Source organism: Pimephales promelas, chromosome 3 (genome assembly GCF_988280905.1).
Source record: "Pimephales promelas chromosome 3, fPimPro1.hap1.1, whole genome shotgun sequence".
NCBI lineage: Eukaryota > Metazoa > Chordata > Actinopteri > Cypriniformes > Leuciscidae > Pimephales > Pimephales promelas.
The window spans coordinates 26395811-26419641 of NC_142771.1; the positions used below are offsets into that span (position 1 = coordinate 26395811).

At 38.1% G+C, this 23831-nt stretch overlaps 1 protein-coding gene across 4 annotated transcripts in view; it reads right to left on the minus strand.

The window, feature by feature from the left end:
* The window catches only part of septin9a (septin 9a), an 80390-nt gene that overhangs the window by 47553 nt on the left and 9006 nt on the right, over nucleotides 1-23831 (minus strand). Inside the window, exon 2 of one of the 4 annotated variants that reach the window (XM_039686763.2) lies at nucleotides 22754-22828. In XM_039686763.2, the coding sequence (XP_039542697.2) occupies nucleotides 22754-22828 (75 nt within the window). Of the gene's footprint in view, nucleotides 1-110; nucleotides 346-8469; nucleotides 8654-16986; nucleotides 17162-22753; nucleotides 22829-23831 lie in introns of those variants that run through there. The other 3 variants (XM_039686766.2, XM_039686764.2, XM_039686765.2) reach the window with 3 other exon arrangements.

The window sequence follows — 23831 nt, forward strand, 5'->3', positions numbered from 1 at the left end:
ATAAACTCTGTAACAAATTTAACAACAATAGGCTGAAACAATTGTTTCTTTTGCGCTGGGGAAATAAGCTTAAAGAGTAGGCTACTTGTCTGGTTAAAATAAGGAAATACCTGATTTCACACGTTTCAAATGTTTCGTAAACATAGCTGCAGCCTGAGAGCGCTCACACAGCCTTCCTCACCAAATAGCACTTTTGAGTCAATGAGTCGGCTCACAAACAGTTCTTCATTGAATCGGTCCGATTGGGAGCCCAAACCCGAGAACTGCTGTATGCAATGTAGGTACAATAAACACTCTTATTGATAAAACTGAATTTGAATTTGAAAAAAACAAATAAACAGCAATATGTAGCCCACATATAGCCTTTTGTTTATGCACTATTTGAGCGTTCAGGAACCACATGATGGACGTAATTAGCCTACGCGATGACGTAAATAATCACTGAATATTTTTTTTTAAAATTAACTATTTGAAAGAATCTATTCGCGAAAATGAGTCATAGTTCTTAAACTACGAAATACTTTCGTTGCCAGGCATCTTGTTAGTATACTTTTTTTATACTTTAGTCATTTTTTTTTTTTTTTTTTTTTTTTACAATTGTGAGGTAATTTTAGGTCACTATGGTGTCTGCAGAGTATCAAAAACCTATACAAACTTAAATAGTAATATATATATTAAAATAAAACTGGTTCATATAAAGCTAAATACATAAATTTGATATATAATTGATAGAAAACAGTAAAATTCACAGTAATATATTTATTCCCATTACATTGTTGCATCAGTTTTGTCCTAAGCCCTGGTTAATTTCTGACTCTACAGAGAGATTTCTGGGATTGCATCGAGACAACAAGTTTCCCTCTATAGAGTGCAACCATTGATGAGTTTCTGAAACTGGAGCTGAAGAGCCTTAAGATTGGATTTTTCAATTATCTGCAATGTGGTGCTTGACAGAAACAGACACACAATGGCATGCTTGGTCGCTCAGGAAATTTGTCTGTACTAATCCCCAGAAAATTTCTAGACACTCGAGTCATGCACACAGACACAGCAGTAGTAATGACCAACAGCAGTGCTAGAAGGTGGTTGCTATCCCATCCAGTTGGTCTGTACAAACATTAACCCACACATCCCTCTGTCTTTTTTTGTTGAATGGCTTGGCACTGCTCTTATAGCATCTCATCATTTTTTTAATGCTTGTTCTTGCAGTATACTGGACATGTGTAACTTATTTCCAAGTGGTTCATTTCTACACAAGCTCAGTGGCTATTTCATGACTGAAGCAGCAGTTTGGCCTGATAAGATAAAAACAAAAATCTTTTGTTGGCATCTCTCTGAAATCAAAGTTTAGTAAGTTTTGTTTTTCTGAAATCAGTGCTGAGTGGAGGCAAAAGGGCCTATGCGATTCTTGCTTTTTGCGTTTAACTTCAAGGCATCAAATTCACAGCTGGGTCTAAGTTAAGTGTGGGAGAGGATCAGTGTTTGAAGTTATATTTGGCAGCCATATTCATGAGAAATAAATGATAGCTCTTTGTGCATGTTAAGATATGCAGCCAGCTGTGGGGAAAAAATAAGAAAATTTAGAGTACCTGCATATCATGCTATATGGCTAATTTAAATCTTAAAAACTTGAACATGCAACAGACTTAGGCTCAGGATTATCTTAATTCACAGCAGTGTTGCTATTGTTAACTAAAACAATTAAAAATCATTTTCATTCATTGAAATTAATCTAAAATAAAATAAAATAAAATATAAATATGATATGAATTTTGAACTTTAAAAAATGTCTTATAGAGGTGAATTATAAAGCATTTTGCTTGTAGGACTTGTTGAACCCAATGGACATGTATCCAGTTTCTTCCAACACACAGGAAAAATGACCTCCGGTCAGCAGGACAGGATGGAAGCTGATGGTCCTGCTTTACAGTACCTCTCTTGCACTCCGATAGAAATGAGGCCATTTTTTTTTTACATTTTTTTTTTTAATTTTGGTAAAAAAAAAAAAAAAAAAACATATCCAATCAAAACACCAAAACACTGGTGTTTTGATTGGATATGTGATCAATTCAGGCTAAGAACACACAGTTGCTTTGAACTGGTTTGCTTTTTCTCATGAGTCAGAGGACAGAATGACCATTTTCTCATGTCTCATCGTCAGAGGGGGGTTTATTTAAAGCTGCACCCTAATGATGTCATTTCCTGTCATTTCAAAGTGAGCCTGGATTAAAATGGGGCCAGATACAAACAACACAACTTCAGTAGCAGTCCCACACACACACACACACACACACACACACACACACACACACACACAACTTCTCTGGGGCAGGATAATTATTTAGTGTATGTGAATGGGTGTTAAACAGGAAGAGATTCTTATTCCTTCTTATTTCTTTTATTCCTTTCAGTCCAGGCAATAATATGCTTGGCACAGCATGCTATATAGAAGTATACACATATGAATATATACAACAGGATTAATAACTCTTCCGTTCTGTCCTCAAAAAACCTTTTCATGCACAGGCAGGAAGTGAATGATTACAGACAGATTTTATTGTGTAGTCCATTATCATCGCTCTGTACTTTTGGGCAGCATAAAGTACAGTATAAAAAAACATACAGTCCACAACAGCCAAACCAAGCACATGAACTCTTACATAAGAATCCTCTTCTCAATGGGGTGCATGTGTATTTTTGACAGGGTAAGCTGGATAGACGTGTTTGATGAGAGCTCCAAAGGTGTCTGACTTTGAAAAATAAACCTCAGTCTATTTGTGGTTTCAGAAACTATTTAAGATCCGAATCACAAAACGCACTGAAATGCCTGCATCAAAAAACATTTAAGAAAAACCCATTCCTGTAAAGGTAAACAGCATTTTTTAATTTTCTTAAGATTTTCATATACACTTTCTGTGCTTGTCTGTGCAATACTCATTCCCATGTGTAATATAAACAGTGGACTTTCTTTCCTTGTCGTCATGATTGTTGCAATACAGTTGTTCTAAATCATCATTAGTGCATTTCTACACAATTGCTAATGTTCTAAGTAGCATTTAGCTCATTGCTATGCAGTTGCTAGGTTTGTTGAAAGGTTGTTTACTGTTTTAGTACAAGTTTAGTAGTCCACACCACAACTGTACTGATAACAGCACAGAGGAACAATATCATTATAGATTTTGGACATTATCAATATCATTTGGATTTTTTATCTTTGGACATTGACAGCCAATCAGAATCCACCCTGCTTGGGTATTTTTAAAACTCTGATATGTTTATGCATTTTAATATTCTGTAGATAAAAATCATAAGTCTGATCATAAAGCAAGAGCCTGTGGATGAGCAACTGCAATAGTGATGCTTGCCTTATAGCAAGTGGCACTAACTAACATTAAAGTGGGTATGATAGCTAATTGGTCCAGAAATTATCATTTCAACTATAATCTAAAGAACAGTCTGTCATAATTATCACAGTCACATCTTCCCAACCAGAAAAAGAGACTTAAGTAGAAGCTCAACCCCTTACTGCTAGAGAATCAGAGGTGTTTGAGGTATGTGCTGACAAAAACAACAGGATACAAACAGATAGTGTAATTCTGCTGTAATGATATGTTTGGCCTTGCTGATCTGCGAGACTTGGGAGCTGTGTGACGCAGCCTCGGGCTTTTGTGGGAAATGGGCTGCACAAAAACACATAAGAGCCATCTCTCTCTCTCCCACAGTACACACAGCTGCAGCTTTGAGTAAACACGTACAAACGCACACAGATGCGATTGCTCTCACAAAACACTATGATCAAACATATGCACATCTATGGAAGCAAGCTTGTGTGTTTGGTTGTATGTATCATCAATTATTTGTCCAGAAAATAGCCAAATCTACAGGTTGAGGTTCAACAGTCTTTTCTGTTTCAGGCAAGTCCAATGCTCTGTTAACAGAGATGATGTAGGTGGGAAACAAACGTCTGCGTATCTCCAAAGCCATATTCAACATGGTTGAAAAAACAAACAAAAAACAACCGTGTCCCACTTGCTAACGGTTTCAAGCCTCTGGGTAACAGTTTTAGGGCGACTTGCAAGAAATGTTGGCTTCTAACATTCAAAATGATCTTCATCTCAAATGTCCACAGCCCCAGTGTGGTTTGCTTATAATGTGATGCTCTTTTCACTTTTCACTTAATTCCAGGTTACAGGTAACTGTGCAAAAGCAATGCAGCTACAGTGTGTGATGGAGATAGAACTGAAGTCATGTGAAGCAACTGAAGTCATGTGATTCACAACTAGTTGATAACCCAATTAAAAGTTCACCCAAATATGTCGTCATGTTCTTCTGTGCATAAGAAAGTATTTTGATAAATGTCTCAGTGTCAATTTTCATACAATAAAAGTCAACGGGCACCAAAGCCTAATTTTCCACAGAATAAAGAAAGTCATAAAGGCTTTGGAATGACAAGAGGGTGAGTAACTGAATTTTTTTAGGTGAACTATCCCTCTATGACAACCAAGCTTATTTAGAACATTATGACTGGTTAATCAGCTATTGACCAGTTTAGACCAGCTGAAGCAACAAAATGTTTTATTCCTTTTTATTCCAACAGGGAAATCAGCAAGTCGATAAATACTATAATAATAACTGACTAATGCAACACCTGGTTTCATGGACATCGTTTAGATTAAGCCAGGATTATGCCTTAGTTCAATTAGGATATTTAAGTAGCTTTAATAAACATGCCCCAGGAGAAAAAAAAACAAAACAAACATTATATATGTGCATTTTGAGACAAAACAATGGTAGAGACATATTTTAAGATATGTCAATGCAAGTTGCTTCCCGTTAAAACAGCTCAAAATTTTTTTTTTTTGTCTGGGACGAGGCTTAAGCCTTGTCTGTGAAACCGGGGGCAAATAAAGTAAGTGTTTGTGAGTACAACCCAGAAGCGTTGCGCAGTTACACTACATGAACTAACTCGAGAGTTGAGGCCCACAGAGAAGGAAATGAATAGAGGAATATGGTCGTTATTTTTGTTTGTTTTTTGCGTACAAAATGTGTTCTCGTCGCTTGATAAACTTAAGATTAAGCCACTGTAGTCACTTGGACTATTTTAACGATGTCTTTAATAACTTTTCTGGGCCAGCAAGTTTCAATCCCTTAGAAAGCCTATAGAGGAGTGATCCAGCTCTCAGATTTAATAAAAAATGTCTTAATTTGTGTTCCAAAGATGAACAAAAGTCTTACTGGGTTAGGAACAACATGAGGGTGAGTAATTACTGACAGAATTTTCAATTTTCAAATGAAATGTCATTTTCAACTATACCTTAAGCTATGTGCAAAAACTTTTTGTGTTAAACCGAGGTAAACCAATGCTTGTAACAATCACCCATTCCCATATACTGCAGCTTAGCAATGCTTAACTTCAGGAATATCATGATAAGCTAGAGGGCATGATGTTTTATAAATGAGAACTTTTAATATCCTCCCAGTTACAGATAGCCATAACATTCAGTCATGTGACTGCTGTGCTCACCATAACACATGCGCATAGCATGTTTCCAGGGAGTATATCAATATGTTTTCACTTCAAAAGTAGAGCTATGAATTTAAGAAGTTATGAGCTTCATTTATTAAGCCCATTTCCTCGTGCGGAGGCCAGCACTGAATAAAGGGAAGCCATTTATTGCTTTGTTCCCAACCTCAGGCCTTCTCTGAAAGAGTGAAAACAGCATTAGGCTGTAAGTCATGTGATGTCATTAGCAAGAGACACTGCTAGCAGATATAGCATCTCATTGAATTGCTCCGAGAGCTGCTAACCCTGCTAGCATTGCTAGTGTAGCATATGCACTGCACAGGTTTCCAAAAAGGATTCTTAGCTAGCAAGACATTTTTAGTGAGCTATTTTTAACAAGAAGAACATGTTGGTCGACATGTTTAGAAAACTATGCTAGTCCATCAGCTAGAACAGCCTAAATGTCTGATCTGTTGTTTTTTTTTTTAACTATACTGAACAGATTCCCCTATCTTCATTTGAAAGTTAACATATAATTAAAAAGCATTTGTTTGTTTATTTGCTAGTCACTAACTGAAGCTAATCTTTGCTAATATAGCAGCAAGATGTTTTTCCAACCCTGAAGAAATGTTGCAGAACCACACTATAAAGTGCATACTTCTCTTTATATTGTGGTCAGTCCTTTATGTTCTGCAAATGGCCACGCCTGATGATGAATTTAGATACAACATTTAGCTTTACATGCAACAACATGAAAGTGTCTTGGTCACAGTATAATGTGAGTGCTTTTCCTGTGCTGATGTCTGATTTGTTAGCAATGTTCAGTCCCAGTCTGAAATAGTTGTCATGTGTCGCTAAAATGACCAAAAGCTGCCAATTTAGGTCAATCCAGCAGGATTCATTTAGAGACACATGGCTGCTCTACAATTGTCTGTGAACAAACAAATGACCAAATATGTTCCCATCAATCATCCAAGCACTCTCGCTCCAGGTTTACTTTATGAATGACACTGGATGTGTCTGAATTGGTTTAGTCTCAGCTCAGTCCGCTGACAGTCTGTTACATAACGCACTGGAAAAGACCTTCTAGTTTTATAAAGCTCTAATCTGCTTTGCTGGCTTAGAATAAATTTTTACTTTTTTTTCTTAGAAGCAATTTTGTACCTTTTTTTTTTACATTTGTTTTTTACTTATTCCAATTTTTTCTGTAAAACGAAAAAACGTCTTACCATTTTCTAAGACTGCAGCACATTTATTTAAATTATTTTTTCATAACAGTCTATTTCAGATAACCCCTTAATGGCACATAAACACAAAATAAACTGTTATTGGTCGTTTTACATATTATTAGAGATTCACATTATATTAGCACCAATGTTATCTTGTTTTTAAACTTATCATACTGCTCTAAATAGTATTTAATTGTTCATGCTCACTATTTGTACATTTTTATTACCTTTACTGTTAAACTGTCAACGAACGGAGGTAAATCTGCTATATATATGAAGAGTTCAGATGCAAAAGCCTCTAAATGCCATTTGAAATTTTCTTCTTTAATGATGATTTTTATCAAACTTGTATATTTAAGTTCAGTAATTTCACTTAAATAACAATTAATAGGTAATTATCATTGTCATTTAAGTGAAATCACTGAACTTAAATATACAAGCTTGATAAAAATTATCATTCTAGAAGAAAATTTCAAATGGCACTTAGAGGCTTTTGCATCTGAACTCTTCATATATATATATATATATATATATATATATATATATATATATATATATATATATATATATATATATATATATATATATATATATATTGTTTGTCAATTGCTTGATTGTGTGCTCCTATTGTGTTAATTATCTGAACGTGAGAAATATTTAATGGCTTATTACAGTAGTATCGCCCAGAATGTTCTGTCTCACGGTTCTAGGCCACAATAAGCTGCAATGTGGACCAGACAGTTTGCAGTTTAGTCAAGTGTCTGGCTCTGTCAAATACACACAAGGTTCGTAAACATGCATCTAAATTGAGAACTCGATGTCTGGCAAACCCTCCATTTTCGGCACCCGCAGAATTCAGCGCTTTCTGAGAGTCTGTAAGTTTTAGCTCAAAGCCAGAACACACCGTCTGCTTCTTTTTCTGTCAGCCTCTCATCCATTCACTCCGTTGGACAAAAGCATCTCTTTTTGTCCGAGACAAAGTGGTATATCCGTGAAGCAGCAGCCAGGTGCACAGCTAAAGGTGACCCAGGTCATCAGCTTACTTATGAAGACCACCCTGCTCTGACCCGCATCCCATTCCTTGTCCTCTAACCTCCCGATGTTGTCTCAAAACGCATTCCGTGACTCGATAAGTGATGACACTGAAAAAGCCAGACAAGTGGGAATACGTCTTGTCTATTAGAGGCGTGTACGCTTGTCAGGGTCTCTCGCAGCTGGATGAGAGGTGTTGAGAGAGGAAAAGCAAGAGGAAAGGGGGAAGGGGGGATGACAGAGCAAATCAATGCCAGGAGCACAGCGATGAAAAAAGTGAAAGACAGAGACGTGAAGCTCAAGGGGGTGTGCAGGACGAACGGATGGCAGCCAGGTGTGATCCTCAGTGTCGCAACAGTGATGGTTAGTGTTGCTTTCGTGTTAGTGCAGTGAGGACGTTTCCTGTCATGCATGACCGTCTGTGTGTAGAGTACACAGAAAAGAGTGAATAGCACATAGTGTGTGTATGACAAATACACACAGAGCTGTAGACGGCCACATGACCTGCGTGACACATCCACAGCACACTCAGCTAACAGAGAGAGACTCCAGGGAAGATATAGAAACAGAGACTCCAGCCTCACTTTATAACAATCAAAAGTAATAACTACTTCAAATGTATCTGATCAGTGATTTGTACTTTAAAACTCAACGTTTTCATTGTAAAATGTGAGAGAATCTTGTAAAAAAAAAGTGAACACAAACCTTCAAAGTCTGAGATTATTCCCTCCAAATGCGGATTGACAGTGGAATCAGACATTTTGAAGCTGAATCTGCGGGATCAAAGCAACCTTTCCCAGTAAGGCGAAACTCTCACAGACTTTGTGCTCTCCAGCTCCCAAACAAATCCCAAATTAGGAGGTAACGGGGGGGGGAGGAAAAAAGAGAAAGCAGTCCCCCGATCCAAGCCCACGACTTTCTTAAAGGACCAACTAAGTTTTTCCCACTTCCTCCAGCTCTCTGAACGCAGCAGACCTCAGAATGAGAAACTGATGACAACCCCCCACCCCCTCTCGCTCTCTTTCACTCTCTCATTCCTGCCCTCTCTCACTCTGACCGAGTTGCTTGGCTTCTAACGTGAGTTATTTGAGTGAATGCTCAAATTGAACTTTCCAACACGCCCCCATACACCCTGAAACGAGCCTCTTTTGAAATCGTAAAGGAGATACCGTGAGTATTTTTAGATTAAACTCATTCAGATTTGGGTGGAAGAGCACGGTCCGTGTGGCGGTATATATTTCATCAGAATCCCTGAGGAGAGCACGTCTGCGCTTGCGGTTTCCCCAGTAGTTTCCTGAATTTGAGCACTATTGCCTGAGGCCACCAGCGCTCCTCGTGTAACAGAGAGGAGGACCGGTTGAGGCCACGGGGTGTCATAAATCAGTGACCTCATCTTTAGTTCAGACTCCATCAGGGCAGCATTTCTGCCCACACCTTCTTCTGAACCACCGGCACACGTTTTCATTTCATCCAGACATAAACGGATCTGTTTGTGCTCTGGCTACCGAGTTGAAGAGCTGGTTTTGTTTAGAGATTCGATCTGCAAACTGCAGATATGGCGCTCTGTATGACTGGTTTGGTGGGGTTTTTTGAGTATCCCAGAAGGAAGTCTCTCAGGCTGATGGGAAACACTAGTTTACATGATGTTGCACTGAGGCCTGAAGTGTCATGGGCCACAGCCTACAAAAACAGGAAAGTCAAGCTGTATGTGACTAATCATTCAGCAGATTTCACAGCTCTTCAGGCATGTCTAATGCAAACACCAGTCCTTCTGTATACAGACTTGCAAACACACCATATACACTCCACACACAAATCCGGTAGGGGAAAAGATGAATGTATAGGAACAATCTGAAAAGTTTCACGGGGAACATGGTATTAACCATGTCAGCCAGATACTTAAATTAATATTAATTAAATGAAGTACTATACACCCATAAGTTCTAGCTCATTTGCTTTTTATTCAGAAAGACTACTCAGAAAGTGAGCATAATTCATATTCTGTTATATTTCGAATTTCACTTCTGTAGTCATTCATTTATTTCCTTTTTTGTAGCTAGATAAGTATTTTTGACAACAGTAAGAATTCTTTTAAAATAATGCAAAATGATCGTAAGTGGCAGCATAGACATTTATAAAAACACAAACCTTTTTCTTATTTCAAATAATTGTTGTTCTGGGAATCTTTGAGTGTATGGTGTGTGAATGTTAAATTGTGTACTGTATGTCACAGATGACAGTTAAATTACAAAGCCAATTAAAAGCAGTTAATAAAAACAGTAATATTATGAATTATTATTACAATTTAAAATAACTTTTTATGTTTAATATATTCTAAAACGCAATTTGATTGGAAACTGAATTTTCAGCTGCCATTATAAATCCAGTCGCATGATCCTTCAGAAATCTTATTTTGATTCGTCATACTCATGTACCATTTCCCATTATTATCAATAACAATCAGTTGTGTTTCTTAAAGCTTATAATATTTTGTGGAAACGGATGCATTTTTTTTCAGGATTCGTTGAGAAAGTTCAAAAGAACTGGTCTTTCATAAAATTAAAAAGAGCAGTATAACCACTAGATGTCGCTATAAACCACAAAATATGCGCAAAGTCTGAATTCTAGCATCTCTTGCACGCAAAAACTGAAATGAAATCATTAACACTCGCATTATTTCTTTCTCAGATGGTGAGATCTCACTTGTTATATTATGGAGAGCTGTACCAGGCTGAGAGAGGCTTCTGTAAACACTTTCTGTCTGAAGCCATAACTCATTTCACATACCACAGAGAGAGAAATCTCCCTGACACTGGAACATGTAAACAATCACTTCAGAATTAGCTTCCATTTAAGTGGGACCTGTAAGTGACATGTGATGATATTGCATCTGTGTTGCTAATTCTCCTGATGTATAGGCCTATAAATTGTCTGTTGAACTCTGATTTTAGAAGCAAAGTAGAGCTTCAGTGTCATTTTCCTCCTCCCTGAGCTTTTGCATGTTTACACACTGCCGTCATCTCCCAGGATCCCATAAAAGTTTTAAATATTGATCTTTTTCTCACACTAACGCATCACATTCACTTCAGAAGACCTTTACTAACCCCTGGAGCTGCGTGGAGGAGCACTTTAATCAGGGATGCACTTTGATGGACTTCTAAAGACATACACCCATTCACTCCCATAATAAAGCTTGGAAGAGCCAGGATAATTTTTTAATAGTCATATACACCTTGATGGCTTCAAGGTAAGTAAATCATGGGCTAATTGTAATTTTTTGATGAAGTAGGCCTATCCCTTTAATGCTATATTTGGTTTACTGTACATGTTTTGGAATATTTGCTTGAAAAATCACTCAAAATTGTTTTAGTCAGGTAACACTTTTTTTCATTTAATCAGATAATTAATTAAGTAAATTGTTTGAGTTCAATTTCGAATGCAAATGGAAAGTTAAAGGATATGTTTGTTTTTATGTAAGAATGTCTATACTGTTTATTAGTGTTTAATATTGGCATTTTTCACATACAGTAGCACTGGTATCCTACAGTTTGTGTTAAATTGTGTTTGGGTGGTTATTAATTATAATAAAATAATTATTTATATAGCCTTTCCAACATCCAAGGTCGCTTTACAAAGATAGGTTAAGGAATTGAACAAAATAAACCTCAAAATCAAATATAGACATACCAAGGGCAGAAAGTTGTACAGAGGTCACTTACAAAATTAGGTTAAAGATTCAAACAAATAATATATCCATAACATTTCCAAATTTAAAAACTGTAAGAGTAATATGTGTTTTAAAGAGGTTTTTGAAGGAGAGAAGGGTGGATGCTTGAAGGATGTCTTGAGGAAGAGCATACCACAGCCGGAGACCCACAATGCTAAACGACCTGGTGTAGTTACCAGACTATTGAAACTGACTGACTATGGAACAGCCCCACCTAAGATATTTTTCACCAGCCGCCACTGCTCAGATACTCTTTCAGCTGTGTCAGGTGAGTGTAGAAATGTAGGAGCAGTAGAATGTGCCTGTAAAATTTGTCCTTGAAAGGTACTGGAGTCTGTCCAGAAGCATCACGCCAGGTACCTGGTCAGATTTTTGAGAAAAAAGTGAATTTGATTTTTTTTTTTATTAAAGTAAGCACAAGACTGTCCCATATCTTAAAAATGCCAAAGTGCTGTGCCCTTAATGGACACTAAACCCACACTATCTAAGTGTGGCTAAGTGTCTGTGTTGTACATCACACACATCACACACATGACCAGCGTCGGCCAATAGTGAGCCTACGTGTGACGTTCAACGTGCGTAGGTTCAGTAGGCCTACGTGAAATCTCGAGGCCCACAAAGAAGGAAATCAATAGTTGAATAAAGTTACTATTTTTGTTTGTTTTTGTTTTTTTGGGCACAAAAAGTATTCTCGTCGCTTGATAAACTAAAGATTAAGCCACTGTAGTCACTTGGACTATTTCATAACTTTTGGGCCGGCCAGTTTCGATCCCTTAGAAGCCTATGGAGGAATGATCCAGCTCTCAGATTTAATCAAAAAATATCTTCATTTGTGTTCTGAAGATTTGTTTGTTGTGAACGAAAGTCTTACGGTTTTGGACTACCATGAGAGTGAGTAATTACTGACAGAATTTTTATTTTTGGGTGAACTATCCAATGTGTCCTCATAAAGCAAATGGCTTTAAAAAACATACAAAAAGTGTTTTTTGAAATTCACAAAATGTGGAAAGTTTTGTGTGATGGGTAGATTTAGGGGTATGGTTAGTGTAAGGAGATAGAATATACCGTTTGCACATTATAAACCATTGTGGAGAGTTGCCCGTAAACCATTTGTGTGTGTGTGTGCTGCATGTAGAAAAAGCATTTAAATACTATTTTACCATTTCCAAAAAAATTTTTTTAATAATAATTATAATTACTATTATGAATCGCAATTTGAACCAGTCATTTCAGGTACACACACGACCCTCACAACAACAAAACATTTGTTGCATGACAACCCTGAAACTGCACTGAACTGTAAGCACCTCAGTTAAACAGCTCACTTCACACCCGAAAGCTTTCTATATGCTACCTTCACAAGATATTGTTTGCATGTAAACAGGAAGGCTGTTTCCGCTTTAAACATGCACGCACCAAAGGGGTCCTGCTGAAGGGTCTTTTTGCTTTTATTTACAAGTTTCACTGTCTCGTCTTGTTTTGGCCTTGTGTGAAGGAGTTTTAAAGTACATGATGTTTATTTACATCTGAGTCCCTGGTGACAACTCTGCTCTTTTAGCTGATGTTGGCAGACAAGAGACGTTGTTAATCCACAAGGATTTAAACACCCTTGTATATTTAGTTTCATCGGATAATAAATAATGAGATTAAATGATATTGTAAAAGCCTAATTTTCCTTATGTTCAGTGATAATTATTGCATATTGTGTGTTGCATTTCAGTATTTGAATATTTGTGTTTTGATTGTGAACTTTTTTCATTTGTGTCCATTAGAAGCACTCATTTCCTGATTGCCGAACGCACTACACAGGCTCAAACTGAGCTGAACGAAGTAGATGTGACGTGAGCAACCAGTCTTACAGTACGTCTTCTAGTAGCTGTGCCAAGAGAAATCTGAATCGTTCCCTTCTGAATCCTAGAGAGACTGAGAGAGTGAGTATTAGTTGTCTATGAGCAGCAGCAGGAGCAACTTTACAACTCTCTATGGGCTTCTCCCTTGACTTTTTGCCTCCACGTCCCCCCGATTGCCTGCAAGCTTCTCCTCCTGTCTATACACTCTAAAAAATGCTGGGTTGTTTTAACCCAACTTTGGGTCAAATATGGACTAACCCAGCCGTTGGGTTAAATTTTTACATTACATTTTTAACCCAACATTTCGGGTTTGTCCATATTTGACCCAAAATTGGGTTAAAACAACCCAGCATTTTTTAGAGTGTACGGTAATTTCTCTACTGTGCGACTGAGAGTCGCGTGTTATGACTCAATCGTTAGCCTATTTTTACAAAAACTGCTTCAACAGGGCCATAACAAGATACAAAGTAATGGAGCCTTTCATACATTGTCGTGTTTCTTTTAGAAATAAACAATGGACAAATGGAGTCTTTAAACGCCTCAGATGTAAAGTTATTTTCTTTCAAAGTGACTGCAAAATGAATGGGAGTCAATGGAATGCTAACAGCAGGTGAAGGTCTGCTACAATGGCGGCTGCTTCAGTTTCCGGCTGATGGATTACCCCCTTGAGTGTGATGTGTTTATCTTAAAGGTGTGGTAATGCACTAGCCCAACGAATATGGGCAACAGGATATGTCATCCTCTAGGGCAGGGCATCTGAATTTAATAAATAATAAAAATATTCAATAGAAGCCTATTTCAGCTGCATAAGGGGAAAAATCATACCTTGGTAAATCTTAATTGACATAAACTGTCAAAATTATCCAATAAAAGACATAATTCTGACTTTTTAATCTAAGTCGTAATTACGTATAACCATGTCATGTTAATGTTGACTCTCATATTTGTGACAAACAAATTGGAATTATTATGATAATGATTAAAAAAAGATGTTTTTGTTTTATGTGGTGGAAATGGGCTTCCATAGAAAATGAATGCAGGAGCACCCACTCCACATAATTCACAATAAGTCCCTCAAGGACCATCTCTGGGCAGGCGTGGACACACAGAGGGAGCGGTCAGGTTAGTGAGTAAGGCACGGCAGGCCCAGAAAATCCCTTATGTGGTCCATGAGGGAACGCTCCTCTTGCTCCAGGAGGAGGAGGCATACTGGTAAATCCATAAATGGTAAATGGTAGATATCAGAGCCAGGGGCAAACATCATAAAGGACTAGCCCAGGTAAGGCTGTTCCAGGCGGGGTACATGAGTGCCGAGCACACGGAGATCAACTGGATCTCACAACTCCGAAAACATCAGATCAAATTTTGAAATAGGTGCTATATTTCAAAAGTAAACCACATTTGAGCTTTAAACAACTACATTCTCCCCTGAAAAACTCTTAACTACATTTCTTGATTTTCTCCTCTATCTAGGGAGTTGACAGACTTAAGAGTCACAGAACATGTTCAGTGAGTCTAAATACAGCAAGAGTTACAGTTTCTGGACAAGACTAGACGTGATACCATCCCTCAAAAGGATCAATCACATCACCATGCTTCATTGTTTATGACTTATGAATGACTTATGAACTATGCCATTCTGAATTGTCAAATGCCTTTTGTTTTTTATTCTCATTCTATCATTTCTTTTATCTTTCAAGAGTAAAATATAAAAGAGAGGAAGCCATAAAGCTTAGCTGTATGAAGCATGATGAAGTTAAAATTTGTAAAACAGTGGGTTGAAGACAATTTTTTTGAGTTTGGAGCTCTAGTTTGGACATGTATTTAAGGAATTTTTTACTGTTAAATTCTTTGAGAACACTGCATTATGGTTAATCGGACAGTTGTAAAAATATTATAGTCCTCACTTTCCATCATCACAAGTCGTGGTCAGTGTAGACGCAAATAAAAATGAGACTACAGTCTGAAGTAACAGAATATATATAGCTTGGGGGATATGTTGTGGGTAATGTGTCAATCATTCACCAACAATTCCAGTGGACAAAAACATGGGTTGTGAAAATTGACCGTAGACCCTAAGACAGTTTGACCTATAACACATACTCTACATTTACTCCTTAGGTTCATTCTTACACCATTCTATTATTCATCACTTCCTGTTTTGCATCACTCTCTCTCTCTCTCTCTCTCTCTCTCTCTCTCTCTCTCTCTCTCTCTCTCTCACACACACACACACACACACACACACTCCCTCTGTCTGTGTCCATCTACACATCCCTGATTCGGTTCTTTTTTTTTTTCATACAGCTCTGCTTACACCGCTTACTAGCTTTACACTAACAAAAAGTACACTAAAAACAAGTAGGATTACCACAAAGTAGGATTATGCAGATAAATGTATAGTCACTATCATTTTAGTCACAGTATTATATAGATTTACTCAATATGGTTTCTGTAAACTCGGGATAGAAAAATTACATTAATGATGATTTTATGGTGTGCTAGTCATTTTTAGCAGTACATCTCAAAAGACAAAACAAGGCAAATAAGCCTCGTCTGATCAGCACAAGTTTCAAAAAGAAGCTGAAGATACACTTTATCTGCAAGCCCTTACTATTTCAAGGCACTTGCATAAAAACACAAACAATTATTGCATTTCATCTTGGCTCTAGTTTTCTTCTTGCTTTCTAAAAAACCTGGCATCGTAATCTTGGCTCTGTGACTAATAGCTTAGTTCCTCTATTGTATACTGCTTAGGATATAATCATCTTCTAAAATGCATAAATGTGCTGTTAATACACTATGAATGTACATTTCTATGTCTATGCAAACATACATGTGTGCTAGAACTACATTTCACATACAAATACCCACATTAATTTCATGCCGTATTGTGTCTTTTTCTCTTTCCCAGTTTCCGCCAAATCCATTATAGACCCACCTGCACTGATATCTAACTATCTCAGAAGTGATCTGGGACTTATGTTGTGAGATCATTGAGATCATAAGGGTCATTCCTCATATATTTATCCTGACACTGGCTCTCCCTCAGGGCACCAGGTGTGTCAATTCAGATAAAGGATAAAGGCCGGTATTATATACTGTCTTAACTTTTTTTGTGTGTGTTGCACAGCGCTGTTTTTTTTCTTCCCACCAGAACCTCTCTAAAAGTCCACACTTGGCACATTTACAAAAAGCCTGTGTGCTGACAGAGCAGAGCAGAGCACACCACAGCACTGATACAGAGAGTTTCATCCACACACACAGCTCTCTTTATTGGCTGTTGTCACAGCCTGATGAGCGGGTTCCCTCTTCCAGTCAAAGCCTATGGAAAATCCAGCCCTGTCAATGGAAAATCTTACAAACACACATTGCTCTGCAGCACCAACCCCACCAGGGACAAAAGTGGTATAGCGTAAATGCTATGTGTTGGTAAGAAAAGTAAAAAAGAAGCCAGATGAATCCAATTTTTACTACAAAATGTGTGAAGAAGTTGTCTCCATAAGTAACCGATCCAGCTAAAGCAAACACAGCACCCCTGCCATAAAAAAATCGTACAGAGCAATGGAAAAGAGCGGAAAACAGACTTCAGCATGTGAGAATCTCTTTGGGTTGTGTCCCAATGGTGGCGTGCCGGTCTCTTACCTGCGATTTTGTCCCCCTCCATGGCTAAGCGCACACCCTCCTCTGCCACATGTAGCCTGTCTCTACTCCAACCTTTTTTTCCTGGACTTCCTGTTTCTCTCCCCGAGCACCGACACTTTCTCCTCCTTGTTTGCGTTCCCTCGCTCTCTTTTGGCTTTTCCCTCCCTCTCTCTCTCCTCCTCTCTCTTCAACTCTACCCCAATCTTCTTGGTTTAATGTCTTCCGTGTGCCGTAATAATGAGCGGATGCAGAATTACGGCATGCCCATGTGCTGATCATATGGAGCGTTCTTGCTTTTTTGCTTTTACTCTCCTCACTTATGTGTCCGTCTCTCTCTCTCTCTGCGTCCTCTGACACTGAAGCAGCATTGTGTACAAGATGGAAACCCAAGGCCATGTGATATGAGCATTTCGTCCCAAAATATCTTCTCTCGGCAGCTTGAGGAATCCTGAACTGCCCTCTGATTTTCTTCAGGGCTCTGGTGAGTCACGAGAGAAAGGTTGAGGAGATGGACGTGACCGACATCACACCCCTGTGATCGAAAACAAACATCTGAACACTGACTCAGACCGTAGACAAACAGTTTCATGCGTTGCCTGCCGCTCCTAATTTCAAGTACAGCCAAGACACACAACGCAGATTCCTTCGTTTTTCTTTGCGTTGCTCAACGAGAGCGAATGCAGACCTCTGTTTGAAAGCATTTGGAGTCAGGATGATGTGTCTTTGTTCAGGAAGTCGGAATGACCTTTGGCTTTCCTTTCTTGGGGGTCGTGGGGTCGTCTGGCAAAGCAGGCAGCTGGGAGACGAGCCTAAATACTTGTGAAGAATTACACCAGCCAAGATCAGGCTCCCCTGACTCATAGCATACAGTAAATATATAGATTTTGTAATTTGGATGCATATAATACAGAAAAGACAGCAAGCGCAAAATAATATTGATCAACAAATGCCAATATGTTATAAGTTGACAGATGTTTTGCGCTTGTAGCCTGTTACTTTGTAAAGTAGTGACTTGTAAAGCATTCTCCCTAAAGGTCTCTTGACACAGGAACAATACTGCCTCTATGAGAGTATTCATAGATCTACACCCACTGCCAGACTCACAGCCTAAAATTCCCAAACACATGACATCTCAGCCCTCAAAGAGAGGTTGTGTCATAGTATTACCGTAGCAACCGGCTTTGCTAGCAACATGCAACACAATCCAATCCACTCAGAAGAACTAACAGATCGATAATGCTGTTTAAAATGGCCTTTCAAATACTAAACAAACTGCAAAATGCTGTCTTTTCAGATATTTCATGCATGGATTGCATCTGACAGCACTTCTCAGCCAAGGTCCTAAATAAAGCGTGTCAGGTGCCAAATGCAAGTAAAATTTGGCGTTGGCTAGTATATGAAACATTTTTACTTGCCAGTTGGTGTGATTATCAAATTGTAAAGGCTGTGATTTAATTATATATAAACACGCCAATCTGGGGAGAACTTTTTAATGGATGCCAGTGGATGAGAGGCTTTTGTACACTTTAGTGGTTTTTGTACGTTTTTTTTGGCTAAATATGAGCTCTATGGCTTAAAAAAATAATGATAACAATTATTATTATTATTATTAAGAACTCAATACAGTCAAAGATATCTAGCACAGTGTGTGCTTTAAATGTACATTTTCAAGGACTTCTGGAATCTTATACACACTCAACAGTAACCAAATGTCTCATGTTTTAAGAAGACATTCAGACTCGGTGACGCCGGGATATACATCTAATCAACAACATGTCATGTTTTTTTAAGTGCAGCATAAAGACAAAACATGTTGACATTTTCCACAGCAAGTCAGTGAGCAAAAGTCGAAAGAAGAGAAGTGTTACAACTTCACATTTACATAATTAGGAAGGTTTAAAAACAAACATTAAAAGAACAAAAATTTAAATAAGACAGATTTTTTTTTGTAGTATTATTACCATTTATTTATTTTTTATTCTTCTCTAAAAATGTTTGTTTATGTTTTTTGATAATGGCTGACACACATTAGCACACCAAAAAAAAAGGAGAAATCTGTTTTAAGTTTTTCTAAGAGTAAAACAGGTTTACAATTTGCGAGCCTGGACAGCAAACAAACAGAATTTGCTTTAATTAGCATTCTTTCTCTTGTGTGCGTCATTCATGAGCATGTGTTTATGTGTATGTTTTGTTTGTGAAGTCTGTCAGGCAGATCTCTGGATCTTCAACCAACCCCCATATGCAGACGTGCTGAAATTGCAAAATCAGCATACGCTTCCCGCTGAGAGAGGATGCTTCAGCGGTGAGATAACACACACACACAGGCATGCAAGGTGCGAGCCCTCATGCAACCACATATGTGCAAAGATATATACACATCCTCGAATGTAAACATGTAATCATTTGCTCTGTCCACTGCGAGAGAATGCTTCATGAGCCACAGCAATAGATGCACAACATCTGCTCTTTGTGGTTTTCTCCCTCTCTAAATTTATATATCCTTCTTACACAGAAAACAAACCAAATAGACAGCAGCTTAAACCACTCTAAAACACTCTAATGACTCTAAAACACTGATTCTCGACTGGTTTTGCTTCAAGATCCATATTACACTGGACGTGGAAATCCACTATGGTTCCAATTATTTTTATTTTTTTTATCATTCAATCACTGGTGGTTTTTAAATGAGAACTTCAAAAACACAAACAGAACAACCAAGCAACATAGACAGACAGCTAGACAGGACTAAACAGCACAAACTAGAGGAACTAATGAGACTAGTTCTGCCCTACAAAGCAAAAAGGCAGTAACTGCAGTTTTGGTAAAGCATTAATTATTACAATTTTCATGACATTCAAGGCATCCTTTGTTATGTGACAAAACATCTTATGTTAAATGCGTGTCGTTTTAGAGAAAAATGGTAGTCGTTTGTAAAGTAACTGCAAAAAGCCCTAGCAAAAGTAATTTTTCTCAGTTCTGCACTCTGCGTAGTTACTGCCTTTTTGCTTTGTAGGGCAGCGTTAACAAGACACCTAAACTAAGGACTCAAATCAAATCTGTAACCAAGGAGACAACCAGGCAGGGCATGGAGGAAGACTGAGCTAATTTAAGGGTTAGTTCACCCCAAAAATTAAAATTCTGTCACTAATTACTCACCCTCGTGTTGTTCCAACCCTGTCAGACTTTCTTTCATCTTTGGAACACAAATTAAGATTTTTTTTATTATTAAATCTGAGAGCTGGATCACTCCTCCATTGGCTTCTAATGGATTGAAACTTGCAGGCCCAGAAAAGTTATTAAAGACATTGTTAAAATAGTCTGAGTGACTACAGTGGTTCAATCTTAAGTTTATCAAGCTAAGAGAATACTTTTTGTGCCCAAAAAAGTAATCAAAAATGGTTACACTTTTTGATGGTGCTTTTTGAACATCCTGTTGAAGTAACTTTGCAACTACATGTCAACTAACTCTCATTAGAGTATTAGTAGACTATCTGCTTAATATCTGCCAACTCTTTAATGTGATGCTCCTCCAACAGACAATCTACTGACTATAAATAACTTTGCAACTAAATGTCAACTTATTCTATCCCTAACCTAAAAAAGTATTCTCGTCGCTTGATAAACTTAAAGGGTAATTAAACCCCTGGTCAGAGCCTGACTCTACCCACTGGCAATTTTAAAAAAATCCTGAAAAAATGGGTAGACCCCAGCGGAGATAGAGGGGACAAACCGAGGGCGGGGCTGAGCAGGGGGCGTGCACCTGAGACCCGCAGTGACAGCTTCTGTCACACTCTAAGGGGGCTTTCACACTGGCAGTTTAGTTCGGAACGGGGCACGGTTCGCATGAAAAATCGCTAATGTGAACGCTGTCATGGGTGAGCATTGGTGTACCGAACCCGACTACCTGCTTCCGAACCGTGCCGCAGTTCGCGTGAATGTGAAAGCAACATGGATTCGGGCGTGCACTTGTTCAGGAAGTAAAGTATCCTGTGCATGCGTTTTAGCTTATTGTGATGTATTCAGTTAAATAAAACACTTGTAAGGGATGATAGTGTTGATGACCTCGGATAGGCTACGAGCGAGAATGTGTATTCATGTATTCGTGCATTGCGCGTAGTATCAGAGCAACACATTTGGAAATCCACTGTCTCCTCAAAACAGTCCGTTTGCAAGCAGCAGAAGTCCACCTTATGTGACACACACACAGTAAACCATATTGTTCACTCAACTGCTCATAATAGCAGCAAATTAATAAAAAAAAACAATATTTACCCACGTTCTGCTTTCTATCATGCGCCAACCACCAGACCAACGGTGCGGGCGCCGGGAACAAACGCGCCCGGGCTTGGACCGCAGCAAACCAACCACACAGTGGAGCTGTGTGGAGAAGCCCATTTCCACCTCTATTTCGTTACCATCTTGACCACTGTACTAAACACAGATAAATCTACACTAACTTGAAGCTATCCTAACTGTACTATGCTACTAACTAACTAGGCTACACAAAATAATCTAAATAACTATATAAATGCAATGCTACAATACTCTATCCTGATCGTTTTCAATACTTGTAATTCCAACTATTGACTCGCAGTGGTTTTGACGGAACAAGATGGTTTTTAAACTGGCGAGGGCGTGGTAGCTCGTACCAAGGGCGTCGTGAGCTGGAATCTGCTTACCCGCGTACGTCACAACCGCAAACATCCAATAGGAAAATTCAACTGCAGTAGCCACCGTTCAAACTGAAGAGGGCAGCACTGACTTTCTACACCATATATTTTGTAGAATTAAAACACTTTATACCCAAATGTCAAAAAAGTTACTTGAATCAATGATCAGCACTAATAAAGACCCATTATTACAGATCATTAACTAAAAAAGTTAGTTTAGGGTTTAGTTACCCTTTACGACTATTTTAACAATGTCTTTCATAACTTTTGGACCAGCCAGTTTTCGATCCCTTAGAAGCCTATAGAGTGATCCAGCTCATAGATTTAATTAAAAAAAAAAAATCTTAATTTGTGTTCCGAAAATGAACGAAAGTCTTAGGGTTGGAACAGATCTCATTCCCCATTGACTATAGTATGTATTTTTTCCTACTATGGTAGTCAATGGGGAATGAGATCTGTTTGATTACATGAGGGTGAGTAAATACGAACAGAATTTTCATTTTTGGGTGAACTAACCCTTTAACACACAGACATCAAAACACTAGAACATAACTACACACATGCCTTACGAGTCATGACAGATTTCCATTAACTGTAGTCTATCTCTGAGCACTCCATGAACAGCTGTGTTTTTACGTTACAAGCAATGTCAATCATAATTCAAATCCTAATGTCCAATGCAGTGGATCCTTTTACCAACACATACACACAGTATACACTTTATTTTGTTTGTATTGTGTGCAGTAATAAAAATAAAACCAATAAAAAAATACAAAATATAATAACTAACATTAGTATTAATATCTATTGTTTAATATCTTTTATTTTTAATGAATAACTAACATTATATGAACAAATTGGCGGAACAGAGGTTCCTCCTCCTTTTAAAAGCTAACAAATTTTACTATACAAACTTGTAGTTGCATTTTATGATTTGGATTTAACAGGTTTTTTTTTCCTCCTGTCCAAGACTTCTGTCCACAGATCAGATCTGTGACTCATTTTTTTTTTTTTGGGGGGGGGGGGGGGGGAGTACTTATAGTGTATCATCACAATAATCAACAACAGCAAACCCATGGGTGAACGTGAACACTTACCAGTACCAGTACCAGTAGGACTTGTTGCCTCTCCTCTCTCTGGTCTCCGCCTGCCACTGGTGGACCTCGCAATGCCTGTCAGCGCAGAAGACATAATGGAAACACGGATCAGAATGATCTGCTTAGGAGGAAGGATATAGAGAAAGATGTAAAGGACACGGTGTCCAGAAGAAATGGAGTAGAGGAAAGCAGATGTGTTGGGAAAAGACATCAGAGCATTGAAGCTCGACCCACTCAATTAAGGGCTGCATGTGTGTGTAAAATAAAGTCAGATGGGTCACAAACACAGAGAGACGGATCAAACGCTGCTGTCATTTGAAATCTAGACTGGCAATAAGAACCCTTAAGATCAGCAGGATTAAAGTCAGCTTGAAACGGAAATTGTGATAGTCTTTTCCTCTCTATTATGACTAATATTGAAGTGAAACAGCTTTTCAAACAAGAAAAAACAAGAAAAAACGACTTGATTTTGTCCATTGCAATTAATTGGATGGTTGGATGGTTGTGGTTTGCAATTGCTGTGATATCATGTGAGTGACAGGTTGTCCTGCTCTCACGAGAAGAGATGTTGCTGCAAGAGGCGGGGGAAGTTATTTTGAGGAAATATTATGAGGGCACATGAATTACAAAACATTATGTGCACGATTAAATCATTTATAGTAAATTCTGCAATATCCCATAAAAAAATTTAATAGTCAGTTTTGATTTCATGGTGAATGTAAGTATCAGACATCAAGTGATTCAATACAGAGTTTTGCAAAGTGACAGTGTTTATAACACCAGTGAGATACAGAGATGACTCAAAAGGTCAAACTGTAAAGGCCAAACTCCTTTGCACAGGTTTGAACTGTAATGTAGGTCATGCTGCATGTCTAAGTTGTGTAATGTTACTGGTAAATGTGATAATGAATTTCCGATAGTTGGCCAACACGTCTAGATATTTAACCTCAAAATAAAAAACTTGTTTACTTTCATGATAAGTCCATTTTAACTCCTATAACCATAAAGCATAAGAGTTTAACCTTCAGCTGGTAACTTCTGTAAACGGTTCTCGTAAAAGGGGTGAAAGGGTTTGATG